Source organism: Marmota marmota, unplaced genomic scaffold, assembly GCF_001458135.2.
Source record: "Marmota marmota marmota unplaced genomic scaffold, marMar, whole genome shotgun sequence".
In the NCBI taxonomy this organism is placed as follows: domain Eukaryota; kingdom Metazoa; phylum Chordata; class Mammalia; order Rodentia; family Sciuridae; genus Marmota; species Marmota marmota.
The window spans coordinates 14,797,163-14,813,322 of record NW_025999961.1 but is presented as its reverse complement, the minus strand read 5'-3'; the positions used below and the strand labels follow the sequence as shown (position 1 = coordinate 14,813,322).

The window sequence follows — 16,160 nt, the reverse complement described above, 5'->3', positions numbered from 1 at the left end:
TTTCAATTGAGATATCCTTCATCTTCCCTTCTTACTATTGAACTCCAGCAATATGCAAATACTGGTACAATTTATCACACAGTCTGTTTTCTCAATCAATACTCTTCTTAACTGAGATATTCCCAAGAATAGACAGTGTTTATATTTGATTATTTCACAAAGTTTTTCTTTTGCTCCAAACTGAATCCAGGCACTCTTTTAATTATTGTCCCCTTTTTAACATAATTTCTCCTTGATTGTCACTGTGACCTATTTCTACCTAAGAAGCAAGCCACATGTAGACTTAGGCTGGTTTTTGAAGCCACTATTCTGTTAAAGATTTCCTCTGATATTGCCAGTTTTATTTCTTTGTCATTAAATTCTTAACAATTTTTCTGCATCATTCAACCCTCTTGATCATTCCCTCTTTTTTGAAGCACACTTCTAACACTTTTTACACTCTCTATATAGAGTTCTGGTTTTTCCCACTTCACAGCTGTCCCCTCCCCAATGCCCTTTGTTATGTCCTCAAGATCAGATAAAATTCCTGCTGCATGTTAGCATCATATGGAAAGATTTGGATACAATGCTGCAGCCCAAGAATAACCCAAAGAGGAGTTACCTTAGTGGTTCTGTGTTTAGACCTGAATAACAGGATTTTTTACACTCCTTCAGGTTCTATTGACAATCATGGTCAAGAGCCATTGTCTCCAGCCGCCCCTTTGATTTTTCTCTTCTAGTTAATTTCATCTATCCTCTTGACTTCATTTACTATCTTCACACTTTTTTTTAATATATTTTAAATTTCTCTATATACAACTTCTGAGTTTCATACTTGGCAAAACATTATGATGTTCCAAAACTTCAAGGCATCAATCTTGATGTATTCCACATAGAGCCTATAGGATTACCATGTCCCCCAAAAGATTTCTAATATGCATTGTCTAAGCAAGTAGTATTTCTCCAGTTCCATAAATTAAAATCCTCCATTGATAGAAAATAAATACTACCAATTTTTATCCAATAAAATTGTTTAAATCTATACACATATTATCATTTTCGCAACTACTATAGTCTTCACTAGCAGAGATCTCACACATAATTCTTCTCTGTATTACTATTATTGTGTGCTAACTGAATCTCCCGTAGTACTTCTCTCTGAGGTACCTGCAATGCTTCCTCATGCTCTTCTGCAAAAAGAGACAGGGTCATGTCTATCATTCACAGGGAGTGAGTACACTATTTTCTGTCAGAAATAACATGGAATAAATGTATAAAGATTTTAGAAAGTCCATGGACATGAATATGGAAGAAAGAAAGACATTTTTAAATAGATATTACCCTTCAAGGAGAATAAACATTTTTCGGAATCATTTCTAAACTGCTTTACATTTTGTAGCATGTTTCTAAAATCTTTCCCATCATTAAATATTTTTATCATCACATTAGAACTATGATGTCTAATAATTCCCATTCATACCCTGGTAGGGTATGACTATGAACATACATATTGAGTAGGGAGGGAATGCAGGTATAAGCCCTGAGTTTTAGTGTTTGTCAACTTCTATGGCATAAGAACTCCCACCATAGCCAATTTCAAGTCAACAATGTGTCATCATTGAACACAGTCCTGGGAGATGCGCCCTATGAGCTCAGATAATCTGTTCAACACCTGTTTCAGGTGTTCTAGGTTATGAGAAGGACCATTCAAGTGGCAACTCTGACCCATAGAATGATTACTTTATTTGGTTCGTCCACGTGGTCTCATTTTACTACCTGAAATCAATTAAACTGAAGCAATATTTTGTTAGTAAGCAAGCTTTTAAAATACAAATAACTCAAAATTAATACTTTCAGCCATATTGAAGCATGTACATTTCAATAATGTGTGACTTAGTGGGTTAGGCATAAGCAGGAGGGTTTCTATTTTCAAAGTTTAAAGAGCACAGTCAGTGAAAATATGGAGAAAAAGATCATTAGGAGATATAAAAAGATTCAAAAGGGGATGAGGCTTTAAAGATAAAATTAATTTATTTCTACACTCTATCTATGCCTGTAGTGCAAAAAAAGAAGGAAAACTGACTACATTTTTTTCTGGACTTCTGATTCTCCTTTCATTTTTACAAAGTACCTCATATGCAAGTATAAATTTTTACATCTAATACTGCAGTTATAGTAACTACAGTTTCAATAAACATTATCTATATTTCCCTACATATCTAATTGTCCTTTATAATTTTTTTTCAAAAAATTGCATTGGAATTTCAACAGCCCATTTATATTACTTAATTATTATCAGAATAAAAACCTCTTTTACATTCTATAAACCATATATATATATATATATATATATATATATATATATATATATATATTCGATACATATGAATTATATACTCACTATTCCTGTTACATGGTAATAAACATGATGTAGATCTTGGCAAGAGTTCACATCCTTTCAAGTGCATCAATAACTTTCCATTGTTCATTCATCTTAACAGAGTGCATTTAATATTCCCTTAAATCCTCCATTAAATATGTAAACATTTCTTTTAGTTGACTTTATCCCTATAATTTCTGATTAATCAAATAAGATATAGCACATTAAGAATTCTAACATATATTGTCAGATAACTTTATCAAAATATTCCACAAAAATAATACAAATTTTCTTATGATTTAGAAAAAAATTGAGCATCTTTAAACTAAGAGCCTATATGGGCATGGTGGCACATGCCTGTAATCCCAGCCGTTCAGGAGGCTGAGGTAGGAGCATCACGAGTTCAAAGTCACCCTCAGCAAATTTAGGAGGCCCTAAGAAATTTAGCAAGACTCTGTCTCAATATAAAAATAAATAAATAAATAAAAATAGCGAAGGACATGGCTCAGTGGTTGTTTGCCATTGGGTTCAATTCCTGGTACCAAAAATAAGCAAACTAACAAACTTTTAATAAATATTTAGACTTTCAGGACTGGGGTTGTGGCTCAGTGGTAAAGCACATGCCTTGAACCTGTGAGGCACTGGGTTTGATCCTCAGCACCACATAAAAACAAATAAAAATACAGATATAGATATAGATAGATATAGAAATACTTAAAACAAATAAATAAATATTTAGACTTTCAAATTCAGCTGACCTCATCTATTTATTCAAAGGATTAATTACTCATAAATTTCCTTTTGAGACTTTAATAAGGTAATCTGGAAGAGATGAAGTTTTGTAATGGTCTCTCTCATAGCAGAGTTTAGTTTCTTTTAGCCAAAACCAATTCCTTAACTGACAGTCCAACTAGTTGTCTCTTAATTTGATTTCTTAATGGCCATCATACCATCATGAATCATGTGCATATGCACTGGCTTTTCTTTTTTGCTATTGCCTGTATTTGACTGTTGGACTTCCCCTGTTTAGTTGCCAGTGCCTTAATATTTCACAAGCCTATTACTACAAATCTCTTGATGTATAAATATTGACTATCATTTATTTTTCAGGAATGATTTCAATGCATTCTTTGATTTTTTTTCTCTCTCACCCCCCTCTCTTTCTCCTACCTTCTTCCCTTCCTTCCCTTTCTGTCTTTTCACTTCCATTTTTTCATAGTTCTATGTATACAAACCTTTAAATAGGATAAATAGGATGTCATGTTTTGCAGTGGTGTAAGTATTTCAGTATAGCTTTGGTTTCCCATTAACACTATTATAAGAATATTATTTCAGGAATCAATGTAGATATCATTTCTTCCAACATTCCCATTGTTCTGTAATGATATGGATTCCCATCCAGTACATTTATATATATTGTGTTCATAAGTTTATCACTGTTTTTATTCCAAGTTGTGTGATTGTCAGTTACTTAAAAAATCTATACTGGTGCTTGAGGGAAGAAATTTAAAAATTTATTCTCTTTATGCAGGTTCAAATAAAAAATTATTTTATTTTTGCATTATTCAATTACTTCAACTCATTACTTCAATAAAACTGCAGTTTTAATTATTTTTTCATTGAATGATATATTTTATTACATCTAATATTTGTTAATAAAGTATATTTCTTACATATCAAAATTTTGTTTCCAAGGGTTTTACTATTACACTTGGTTCTGTGTTGCTCTTAATAACAAAACAGTTTCAAAATCCAGTTTCTTTGTCTGTATAGCTCCTAAGACCAATAATAAAGCAAAAATGAAGTAGAGAAATGTGAACCATATGGAGGTGAAGGTAGCTTTAGGATTCTTTCACAACTATGGTTAAAGACTGTCACTAATGTCAGAAATTTAAGTAATAAAGACTTGATCTGCTTTTTTTCATCTTCTCATAACTTCATTTTCCTTTCAAGATTTTTCATATTCTAATGATGAACAGAAAATGATTTCTTTAATTCAGTTATTTTTTTTCTTTTTGTGTGAGAGTTCATGTATCACTTCTTTGCTTATGTATCTTAGAAATATTTCTTTGTGGCTTCGATTTTGAAGAGACTTTTTAAGGATTTTAAAGCCTTTTTCAATGGCCTTTTGCTTTCTCCCCTCCATCAAGTTCATCAAATTAACACAAAAGCCATCTTCCTGGTGAAGTCATTTCATCATTGCTCTTCTTCTTACTTAACTTCCTTTTTGAGTCAAGAAGATCCCCATGTCCTTTCCATTCTGTTATTGAAATATCTCCAGGCTCTGCTTCACTTACTGTTTCTATGGGCTTTCTCTACACTCTTGGATACTTCAGTCCTTATCACATATCAAAGCTATTTTATCTAAAAAGCAATAAATGGCATTGCCCTTCTGCAATAATGTAACATAAATACATAGTGTATACATATTACAACTTTGTAATATTTGTAGCCAACTTACTCCAAGCTCAAAGGCTTTGATTAAGCATATTATGGGGGTGTTATTATGTTTTTGTTTGTTTATTTTTTGTGTGTTTGATGAATAAACAGGTCGCCTGCCCTTAGCCAGAATTTCCAGGCAAGATGGGAAGCGAGGTGTAAAAAATGCACTCGAGAGTAACAAGGAAGCTTGTGAAAGGAACTGAGTGATCCTCACCATATCCAGATGAATAGTACAAGGCCTTCTCTGAACTCAAAGGCCAGGAGATATTCTATTTTATCCTAAAATGTGAATTTTTTTTCTGAGACTGTGTGTATGCTTATGTATATATAACCGCATAAATATCTATGTGCGTATATGTTTATACTCTTGAATTGACCCCATTACTTAAGTAATTTGATTTCATAATATATACTTTAAATCAGCTTGTTAGATGGTTTAGCCACTTAAAATTCATGTAATAGAAATCATTAATATTTTTGTAGCTTACTTACAAATAAAGATCCTCTAGAGATATCCCTGATTGTAATAGGTAGGAGCCATATAACTCTCATGCAAAACATTTTTAAAAGAAAATACTTTCTCTTCATATGATTTCAGATAGAGTTCTTTTTGTAGGTATTGGGTTATTTCCACTTCTGATCCAGTATAGTTGGTTTCATTTGTGGACACTTTTCTGGGTTACTTGGAGGATCTTTTTGGGTAAACATAAGCATCAAAAATAAATTTCCACTCTAGAGAGAGAGTTAATTTAAAAATGGAGTTCCTGGATGAATCTCTTTTACTTTTTAAACAATATAGCATTGCAATTTTATTTCTGAAACTGAATTATTATAAGAGTTAAGTGAGAAGGAACATCCAAATCATTGTCACACAACAATTTCTATGTTGTGTGAAACATAGTAATTTATTAGTCAATACCATAGTTGTCAACATCATTATCAGACTGAGAAAAGTTGTAAAATCCTGGGGCAATCAATTTTAAATCAACAGTAAAATGACAAACTATTTCCATAAGTTTTATACAAATACATTTGCCATTTATGTTTTCCCATCTCCTTTTATAGAAGAAAATTGATGCAAATGGGGGCTTACTAAGTCATACATGCATATAAATATACACATTGCCATAAAGCACTGTGATAAGTAAATTTTAAGAAATTATGTTGTGCATGTTTAAGCAATGGAAAAAGTATGTCAAATTCATCTGAAGCAAATTTTTTATCATAACTGCTTAAGAGTCATGAGCAAATATAGCTCGTCTGGGGAATTCTCCTTTAAGTTATTTATGTAGGAAATACATGTTTTCTTGACATTAACATTCAAATAGATATCACTTCAGTTCATAATTTTATGTCACATTTGCTGTTTAATTGCTCCAAATGAGAAATGTTTCTGGTAAATGAGCACTGGCCTCGAAAGAAATGGTTTTACTGTGTATAAATGTATTCTGTCTTTTCCTCTGAAGAATGTAATTCAAAATGATGTTACACTAAAAAGGTTTTGACACAAAGACATGTAAAACTTCAGGCAGTTGGACTAATTTTTTATTCATGCAAAACATGAAAACCTTCTTCTTTCAAATAATTCAACAATATCTCCCACTTATTATAATGCCAGACAGTGGTTCAAATGTGCATGTAATACAATCATAAAATAATTTGATCACAGTGATCTGCTAGGTAATTTTCTATTGCCTTCTCATTTTTCTCTTTATGAGTATAGACATTTTAATATACGTTATGATTTTTTAGAGGTGCATTTAAAATAATATTGTTTTAGAGTGGCATATAAAGAAAACCAGAGCTTTTATTTTTAATATCATGTTAAATTAGAAGAATTGTGAACTTCAGAGTTTAAAAACTTGTAACTTCAATTCATTGTTGATAACTGAGTATTTATCTCTCTAAGGGTCCATCTTCTTTATAGGCAAAGTGATAAATATTAATCTAATAATGTTAATTTAAGAAAGAAAATAAGACAGTAATCATAAAGTTCATGGAACAGCTTATAAATGCTCTAACAGTTTCAATGCTCTGATCGCTCACATACTTTCTTATTTAATCACCCTTAAAAACACAAATTGAAACTTGAATAAATACCCAATACGCCTATGGACCTATCCAGATTCTTTTACCCCTACATACGATCTAAAGTTATCTTTCTGTTTCAGTGGGATCTAAGCATGGAATTTGTGTCTCCTAACTATATGTAGCTTCTCTTGAATCGAGACTTTCACTGTCTATTTTCCAGGTCTATTGCCCAAACTTCTACAAAATACTCTTCACCCATACCTGTAGGGCATGACTTGCTGCCCGCTTCCCGGTCTTGGGGCCGCACATGTGGCTGGGATGGCGCCTGGCGATCAGCCAGTAGGTGGTGCTGTGGTGGTGACAGAAAAAATAGACCACCTCCAGGATAGGTCCAGGACTCTTCCGACCTGGCGGGTAGCTTGTGCCTTCCCTTACAGACCCTGGGAAGGGTGTACACGTGAACTCACTCCACCCCTCTGACCTTTATCCTGATTGGCTCCTGTGCATTATATTAGCTGTGTGTAGTTCCTCAATAAACAAGATCCTGCTTTGACCTGTCTCCCTAGCTTGTCTGATTGTCCTTCGGCAAGGTAGGGCTGGGTGCGAGCGCCTGGGTGCGGGCCGCCAGTCAAGCTTTGCTTTTCTTGGCTCATCCTGGTCCGGGCATGCTTTCCCTATCTCTCCCGCAGGTCAGGAGGAAACCAGGGGCTAAAACCCTGACACCTACCCACTAGTAGGACATCTTTCCACTGGTAGTGGTTTTGAATTTCTGACCTGGAAACACCACTATCACCCATATAAGTAAGAATATCACATTTCCCAGAACATATTTGCTACACTATAGATTCCACATGCTTTATATACACAAAACCTGAATCTGAACCCATGTTTAATATCCTACATTTTACAAGCAAACAGAATAATCTCTCAATCTATACTGCTCAATAATCTATCACAGCTTGCCATATTTAAAGCAGACATAAAAAAAATAAAAACAGAAAGAAAGGAATAAGAAAAGAAAGAACTAAAGGAGAAAAGAAATGAAAAACATGGAAAGCTTTTAGAATTGGAATCATATTCTTTAATGAGATCATATGATAGAGAATCAAATTAATTATTTGTTTCTCCTTTTATTTTTTTTTTCTGTTTCCCTCAATAGTAAAGTAAGAAAAAATATTGCTTTAAGGAATTTTGTGTTAGTGCTCATAATGTTATCTAGTAAACTTTGTTATATACTTTCCATGTTCTAAAGTTTGATGTTATCTTTGAAACAAATTCATACATTTTTTAAATTGACAGAAACTATGTATGTTTAGCATGAATCACATGGCATTTTTTTAATATGTGTCCTGGTGGAATGGTTCAATTGACTAATCAACATATGCATTTTTTTTTAATATGTGTCCTGGTGGAATGGTTCAATTGACTAATCAACATATGCATTAAAATATAATGATTTCTAAATGCCATTCCAAACATTTGGCAATTAGACTTTCTGATTAATAATAAAAAATATATCAATGAAGAAAATATAGTTTGAAACTATAAAGAAAAAAGTGACAAAACATTCAAATATGAAAACATGTAGCCAAAGCAATAAAACATACAATTATTTAAATATTCTTAGTGCTACAGATTTTAGTAGATGAACTCCCTAATTGTCCTTCTGAAGTGGAAAAAGAAAAATTATTTTGGTTTTTAAACTCTTTAGACAAATAACTACCTGGTGATTTAATCAAATTTCTTATAAAACTATGACTAAAACCATTCAGCATCAATATTCTAACTCTGAGGAACAGAGAAATGATTCCCCAAAATGCACTGGGAAGTGAATAGGTACTGATTGGTGTTAAATGTAATACTGTAACAGAAAACTAGATGAAATACAAGTGAGAAATACTCATTTTCAAAGGGAAACACAGAGTTATTGAGAGGATACAGGTGTGAACCATTCTATTATCAAAAGGAACTGTAGCAATTTTCACCTATTGCAAAACTAAAATGAAATAACTAGTCAGAACTAAAATAATAAAATATCATCAATATTATCCTATGCACAAAAGTATATGAAAATAGTTCCATGTGTATAATTACAAAAACAGAGTCACAGAATTATTATGTTAAATATATAATAAAAATATGATGGTACATGTGTTACAAATATGATGTCTTATATCAGATTATGCATATTTGTGTTACGTCTTAAGTTAATAATGTATCAGGGTAAGATCCCACCCAAACAACTACAAATATTTTGTTTTAGTTAACATTGATTTAATAAGTCTGATTGTTCAATTATTAACTCTATTTTCTATTAAAATTAAATGGGACGTGAATTACATTGAAATTATAAATTCTGAAGTCATGCAATTTTTATCTGTTGACTTATGCTCCCTGAAACCAAAAAATGTCTGGGAAATGATTTTAATTGCTAATGCATTATATGACATTGTAAATCAATAATTTCAAATGGCTCTGCAGATTTTGAGTTAGGGTAAATTACATACTTTTGGGGAAGCGAGGTGGATTGTCATTGACGTCACTGAGGGTGATGTTGACTACTGTTGTTCCAGCCAGTCCTCCTAGTTGTCCTCCCATATCTTTGGCTTGAATGAGAACTTGGTATTGTTCTTTGACTTCTCTATCCATGTTTGGCAAAGCTGTTCTAATAATACCTTAAGGGGGAAATAGTAACAGAAGACAAACATCACAAATCCTGTACTTTCCATAATAAAATAGATTGTAACCACAATAAAATGATTCTATGTAGATTCACTAGCAAAGTTATGCTAGTGAAAAATCATGTGTTATTTAAAAACACCTTAAATGCTCAATACTTAAGATATAATTTAATATATTTTGGAAACAACCCTACAATGAGATACAGAGCAGCAGTGAGGAATTATTAAAAACTACCATATTAGTTCTAAAATGTAATTAAGAACATTAGGTTAAATTTTATTTATACAAATGCGTCTATTTCAAATAAGAATTATTTTAAAAAATGGTAAACATAATCATGTGAAAAAATGTACATGGTCAATTTCTGTTGAGTGTTCACTTTCTAATGATTACCATTTTCTTCTTCACTTTCATTTTCTAGGATAAATATGCCACTTAGTTTTTTTAAATTCATGAATAATCTCCTTTGCACATTATATTTTGTCTTTCACATCTCCCTCAGTTACTTTCGCAATAGATTTTTCATTTAGGTATAATTAAGCTTCATAATTGCTGGGACTTCTGTCTCCTTTGTCACCAGGTCCTCCAGCACCTAGGACAGTGCCCGATATTTGGAAGGAACTCAACAGCTGGATGACCAAATAAATGACTGTTCGAGTGAATTTATCCATAATTACATTTTTAGTCATAAATTTAATGGTTCATATGCATATTTATACATGATGTTCATTTTCTACTTTTGTGTCCAAATTTAGAACTAATTTATATTTACACTTATTCATAAGGAAGTAAGTAAAAGCTTCCAACATGCTTTGCCCAAAAAAAAAAAAAACAAAACCTGAATGCATTTTAAACCTAATTCCTATTTGCAGTCAATGGTTTTAGGGTAAGATGGGACAATGTGGACAGCCTTTGCCTTCAACCTGTATGGCATTGATAGTGTTGTTTCTTAAGGGAGCAAGTATGAATGACAAAGAGTATCAACAGGAGCACATAGCATTGAAATCACAAGCCAAATATGCATCCTCATTTTATCTTTACTTTCTACTTACTATCCAACTACCAAATGCCATTTTGAAGCCAATTCAGATTTAACTGCAATCTGAAATTTCTTTTGACACTTGGAAGAAATAATTATAAAATGACAGCCTTCATTTTGCTACTGATGTTTTATTCAAGAATTGGTACTGACACCATTTTGATTCAATCTGTTTGTCTCCAGCTTAAGATCCTGATGCTTTATTTCCAACTAAATCTTACAACTAAGATTTTTCATCTCTAGTTTTTAATGTCTCTGTCCTGCCTACCTTAATCTGTGTGACTTCTTTCTGAATTATGCTTTCTGCAAATTTCAGATAAATTCCTGAGTTTGATTCATATGTTCATATGCTTACTGACTTGTTCTTCTATTCACTAAGGCCTAGCTTTATACAATTTATTTTAAATATAATAACTACAAATATATATAAAATATTTTTTATTTGTTTAACTCATTTGTGTTTGAAAATCCCCAATATCAAATTAGAGAGAAAGAAAAGAGAGAGAAGGCAGGAAAGAGAGAAAGGGAGAGAAAATTATGGACTTGTTTCTTTCTGCTTAGTGAAGTGTATAAAAAAGCTCTCTACTGAGATGAAGTTAGATCAAAACAATAAGATACATTTGCAAAGGGGGTAGATACATATAACTCACTTTCAGAATATCTGTTTTTTCCTGTGATCTTTTTTTCCCCCTGTGATTTTTAAATTTGTCAAGATGTCCCCATGGCACCTGCCACCCTGCCCTCTTCATCTGCCCTGGGTATGATAGGTGACCTGCCTTCTGCTCCCTGCCCTCCTTTGGTACCATGCTGCCTAACTAACTATAAGGTAGTACATTAAAATTTTGGAAGAGCAAGAATATATGTGATGATGACAATGATGCTCTTACCGCCATCACTTACATTCAAGAACCACGGTTCCACAAAAATAAAATGCAACATTTGCACATTTTTGTAACTTGTAGAAATCTGGGGAATCAGGAAGACTACAATATTAAACATGAAAAGAGAATTTTTTATTATGTCACTTTTTTAAAATGCTGAGGAAGAAAATTTCTCTTTCAGAAAATTATTCCTCTCATGGCCACTTGTTTATCAACCAATTGAAAAATGAAAACCAACCAAACAAGCAAGAATAGATTACATGATTTTGATGTAGGAGGACTTTGCAAAGGATTGAGCTGCAGTACTTCCATACCAGACAGCAGGAAGCAGAAGAAAATGCTTCATGCCAACTAAGTTTCATGTTAGTATCATGTGTCCATCCTATCTACCTTCCTTTTGGTATTTGTATATAGATACAGTGGCTGACTTATAGGAAAGCAGTTGAAAACAAACCCATGAATTTTATAGAACAGTATAAATATTTCACAAAAATGAAACCACTTACTTTAATTCATTCCATATAATTCTAAAATAAATTATATTTATTGGATAAAAGGAGACAGAGCTAATTAATCCTGGGATGATTTGAATATCTTCTAACTGAGGATATTTCTAATATATTAATCAAGACAACTAGAATGGGAAAATATTGTTACATAGTTTCTGCCAATACAAATGGACATATATGATTGAGATAGTTTTACATATTTAAAATAATATAACAAGAAAAATAGTCTGCAGAGAGTTTATTTTCTTTGGCAATAGTTCCTCAATCTTGATGGATGTCTGATTATTTTATAAAATACAGTAAATGTTCCAAGAATGTCATTTTGAGATGAAAAATAACACAATATTATATAGGAAAAAAATATCACAAACAGCATCTGTGGTCATCTAGAATATAATTTTACAGAAGCCATTTTTTGAATGAAGAGGTAAAGTGCAGTACTAAGACATGGGACCACAGATCAGGCAGGCCTTATACTAAAGTAAACATTTCATTCACCTTTTGTTATTAGAATCGAGGATATAATCTTCTTCTCCTGTTCTTCCTCCCTATCCCATTTTGAGTCACCCCCCTTATATCAGAGAAGACATTTGGCATTTGTTTTTTAGGGATTGGCTAACTTCACTTAGCATAATCTGCTCTAATGCCATCCATTTCCCTGAAAATGTCATGATCTTGTAATTTTTTAGTGCTGAGTAATATTCCATTGTGTATAAATGCCACGTTTTTTTATCCATTCATCTATTGAAGGGCATCTAGGTTGGTTCCACAGTCTAGCTATTGTGAATTGTGCTGCTATAAACATTGATGTGGCTGTGTCCCTGTAGTATGCTCTTTTTAGGTCTTTAAATAGGGAAGAGAGATGGGTGGGAAAAGGAGGGAGAAGGGGAATTGCGCAGAAGATGGAAGGAGACCCTCATCATTATACAGAATACACATATAATGTTGTGAGTAGAAAAAAAGAAGAAGAAGTGTGTCACATTAGATTGGGTAGGGAGATGTGATGGGAGGGGAGAGGGGAGGGGAAGGGAGGTAGGAAGGGCAGCAGAATAAAATAGACATTATATTATTATTATATTATATTATATTATATTATTATTTTTGTATGTATATAGGTAACTGTATGACCAATATGATTCTGCAACCTGTACAATCAGAAAAATGAGAAATTATACCCCATTTGATTCAACTGTATGAATTGTCAAGATCATTGTACTGTCATGTGTAACTAATAAAAAAAATATTTAAAAAAAAAGAATTGAGGATATAATAGACACACTCAATTGCTGTCCACCCCCCAGATCTACTTTAATGCTTTTCTAGACTTTGCTCCTTGGCTCCAGGAAGCCTTAGGTCTATTGGCAGTGTATTGTCAAGTAAAACAGAAATCATCCTGGGCTTTTGTTCCCATAGTAGCCCACATCCCATTCCTTCTATCCCAGGGGCCCTCACTAGATAATGCCTGTGTCCCTAGAACTTCTCTCTCCTTCAGTCTTAGTGAGCTAACAGCACCCTCTTGTTATTCCTTCTCCAGGTACTATTTATGCCTTAGTGATTCTCTAAAGGCTGCATGTGCTTTAGCCAATTGTAGTTTAATTAAACTAATTTCAAACTGTCCCATAGTGCCATATGAGACATATGGGATGATAATTCATATGTCTAATATGAACTAGTTCCTTTCAAAATTTATATTTAATGGGTTTGCGTTTGTGGGAGTATAAAGCAGATCATAAGGAAGTACACAGTGATTTAGCCAATTTCACTTGGTGATGAGTGTTGTGAAGATTATAAGAGCAAGTACCTTGGATGGGGGTGGGGGGGTGTGTGTGAGAATAATCTCCTCTGAGGAAAGCCTGTGGAGGTGAAATCTCAGAGAAGAGGAGGCAGACCTGGAAAAAAAACAGGGTGGGGCATTCTAAGGAGAGGAGACAGCAGAGAGTCCCTACTTCAAAGCCCACTGGAAGAGCCCTCAGGCCCAGCAGATGAGAGAACATGATATGAAACAAGACTGCAGAGGGGCAAAACAGGCAGACAACTGTGTTATTCAAAGACAAATAAGCCTTTTGAGAAAGCATCTTGAAAATTATGTGATCACTTTTGAGTATCACAAAAAGTGTTCTGACATCTATATGGTGACAGTCCAGAATAAAAACACAATTTGGGGGACTATTCTGCACAATTCCCCAAGTTATTACAGATCCTACTGGATTTAATATAGATTTATTATTATTGTTGTTGTTACCATTACAGTTATTATTATTATCTGAGACAGATTGATAGATTCATCCTGTTTTCTTTCATTTTCAGCAGTGTAGTGACTGTGTCAATCAGGGGGAGGCTGACATATCTAATTTGTGGGTGACCACGGTATAGTAGAATTGATAACCTTTTAGTCTTGGACCAATCATGATATTACACATATATTCAAAATGATGGTGATTTAAAGAAAGGACAAGGTGGTTGGGAATCATTTGAGCAATGCAAATTACAGAATTGTTATATTCCCTATAAACAGAGCTGGGATAGAGAAACTCCCAGGAGAAATGCCTTCACTGCAGTCACGCACCACCACCAGTCACAGATTCCGAGAGGATGGCATTTGAGTTTCACACCTTGGAGCACTCCACCTCTGCTATCCCAGCCTTGCCAGGCTACCTGTGCCCCTGTACTTTTCCAGGCATCTCACTCTTATGTCTCTGTTCCACAGATGGTGGGCTGCTCATCTTTCTTGTTACTAGTGTGTTTTTCCTAAGAAGTCATTTCTGCCTCAATGGCCAGATCCACCTCTGACTCATATGTGACTATATACAACAGGATTCAGGCACAGATGCCCGTTATTCATGGTACGCCCTTGCTTTTTTTTTTTTTTTCTTATCTTCACTCAATAGACAGAAGGCTACCTGAAGACTAAAAAGATTCTTAATAATTTTTATGATTGTATTTCTATTTTCCTGTTTCACCTTTATTAATACAACTCTCTGTATTTTTTCTATATGTAATAAAGGTAAAATTATTTACCTACATGTAATAGAGGTAAAATAATATGCAGTATTCTTTTAGTGTACTTGATACTCATTATTTTGAAACCACTTTTCCTTTTTGTTTTGTTGCCTGCAAATCAGAAAATACAATCATGTTTTTTTTTCCTTTCCTTTTATTCAAGGAAGATACACAATATCCCCTATATCAATGCCCTGATTTAGCAATTCACTATGGTCTTTTTCTCCTGTACCACAGATGGTGGGCTGCTCATCTTTCTCTTTCTATTTATTTTGCAATAAATATCAAATAAATATATAGAATAATGTTCATTGCAAAAGCCTTTTACATTCTTCCCAATTCATCTCCATCTCACTTTAAAACTTAATTATGAGAGAGAAATGTCTATGCTATATTTTAATCAGTCTTAATCATGTCATGGAAGAAGAAAATATTTTCAAAGACAGAAGGGAATTAGGTTATTTTCTTCCCTCCAAGTCCTAGAGATTTAGAATAGCATTATAGTTTGGGTTTGGGAGATGAACAACAAATGAATCACATCATTCTCCATTCACTGAGTAATTTAGTCCCAAGAAGTCCCCAAGGCCACCAATGTGTTCTCAATAGAGCAATTATAATGGTGAGTTTCCAATGATCTTCTCTCTGAAGTCTTCAGAAACTGCAGGACTCTCAAAGTTTTCACAAAATCCCCACCTTCCCACTGAGTTCTCTGATTGTCTCCCCTTAACACCCTTCCTGACTCACTGCAGGTCTCTACCCTCTCTTCTTGCCTCCTGCAAACGTTATCCCATGGTACGTTCATGAAAATTTTCTCAACTTCCTTCAGATTTTTTTCTCAAAGTTATCTTTTAAAACATTCTTGGTCATTTGATCCAAACTCTCACGCTAAATTTGTTTCCTATTGCTTCTGTCACCAATTACCATAAATATAATGGCTTGATACTGTTAGAGTCTGTAAACAAGTCTGGATGGCACCTGGCATTTTGCCAGAGTGAGTGGTTTGTGAAGTAATGCCAGCAAGCCACTAAGTGTGGAGGTTCCTTATTGGTTGACTGCTGTATCTAGTTTATGCTAATTAAGATAAGCTGTGTGAATGTATAAATACCTCTGTTGTCCTACAATAAACGGCTCCTACTCCTGCTGTGTCAACATACACAAGTTGTTCGTCACCCGCCCCGGTTATTTTGCTGCAGCCAGACTGCGGCAGAATAACGGGG

General features: G+C 33.6%; 1 protein-coding gene across 4 annotated transcripts in view; it reads right to left on the bottom strand.

The window, feature by feature from the left end:
* Positions 1 to 16,160, bottom strand: part of Cdh12 (cadherin 12) — a 939,940-nt gene that overhangs the window by 73,687 nt on the left and 850,093 nt on the right. For all 4 annotated transcript variants that reach the window (XM_048802957.1, XM_015496396.2, XM_048802958.1 and 1 more), the window contains one exon: positions 9,340 to 9,507. In XM_048802957.1, coding sequence (XP_048658914.1) covers positions 9,340 to 9,507 — 168 coding nt within the window. The remainder of the gene's footprint in view (positions 1 to 9,339; positions 9,508 to 16,160) is intronic.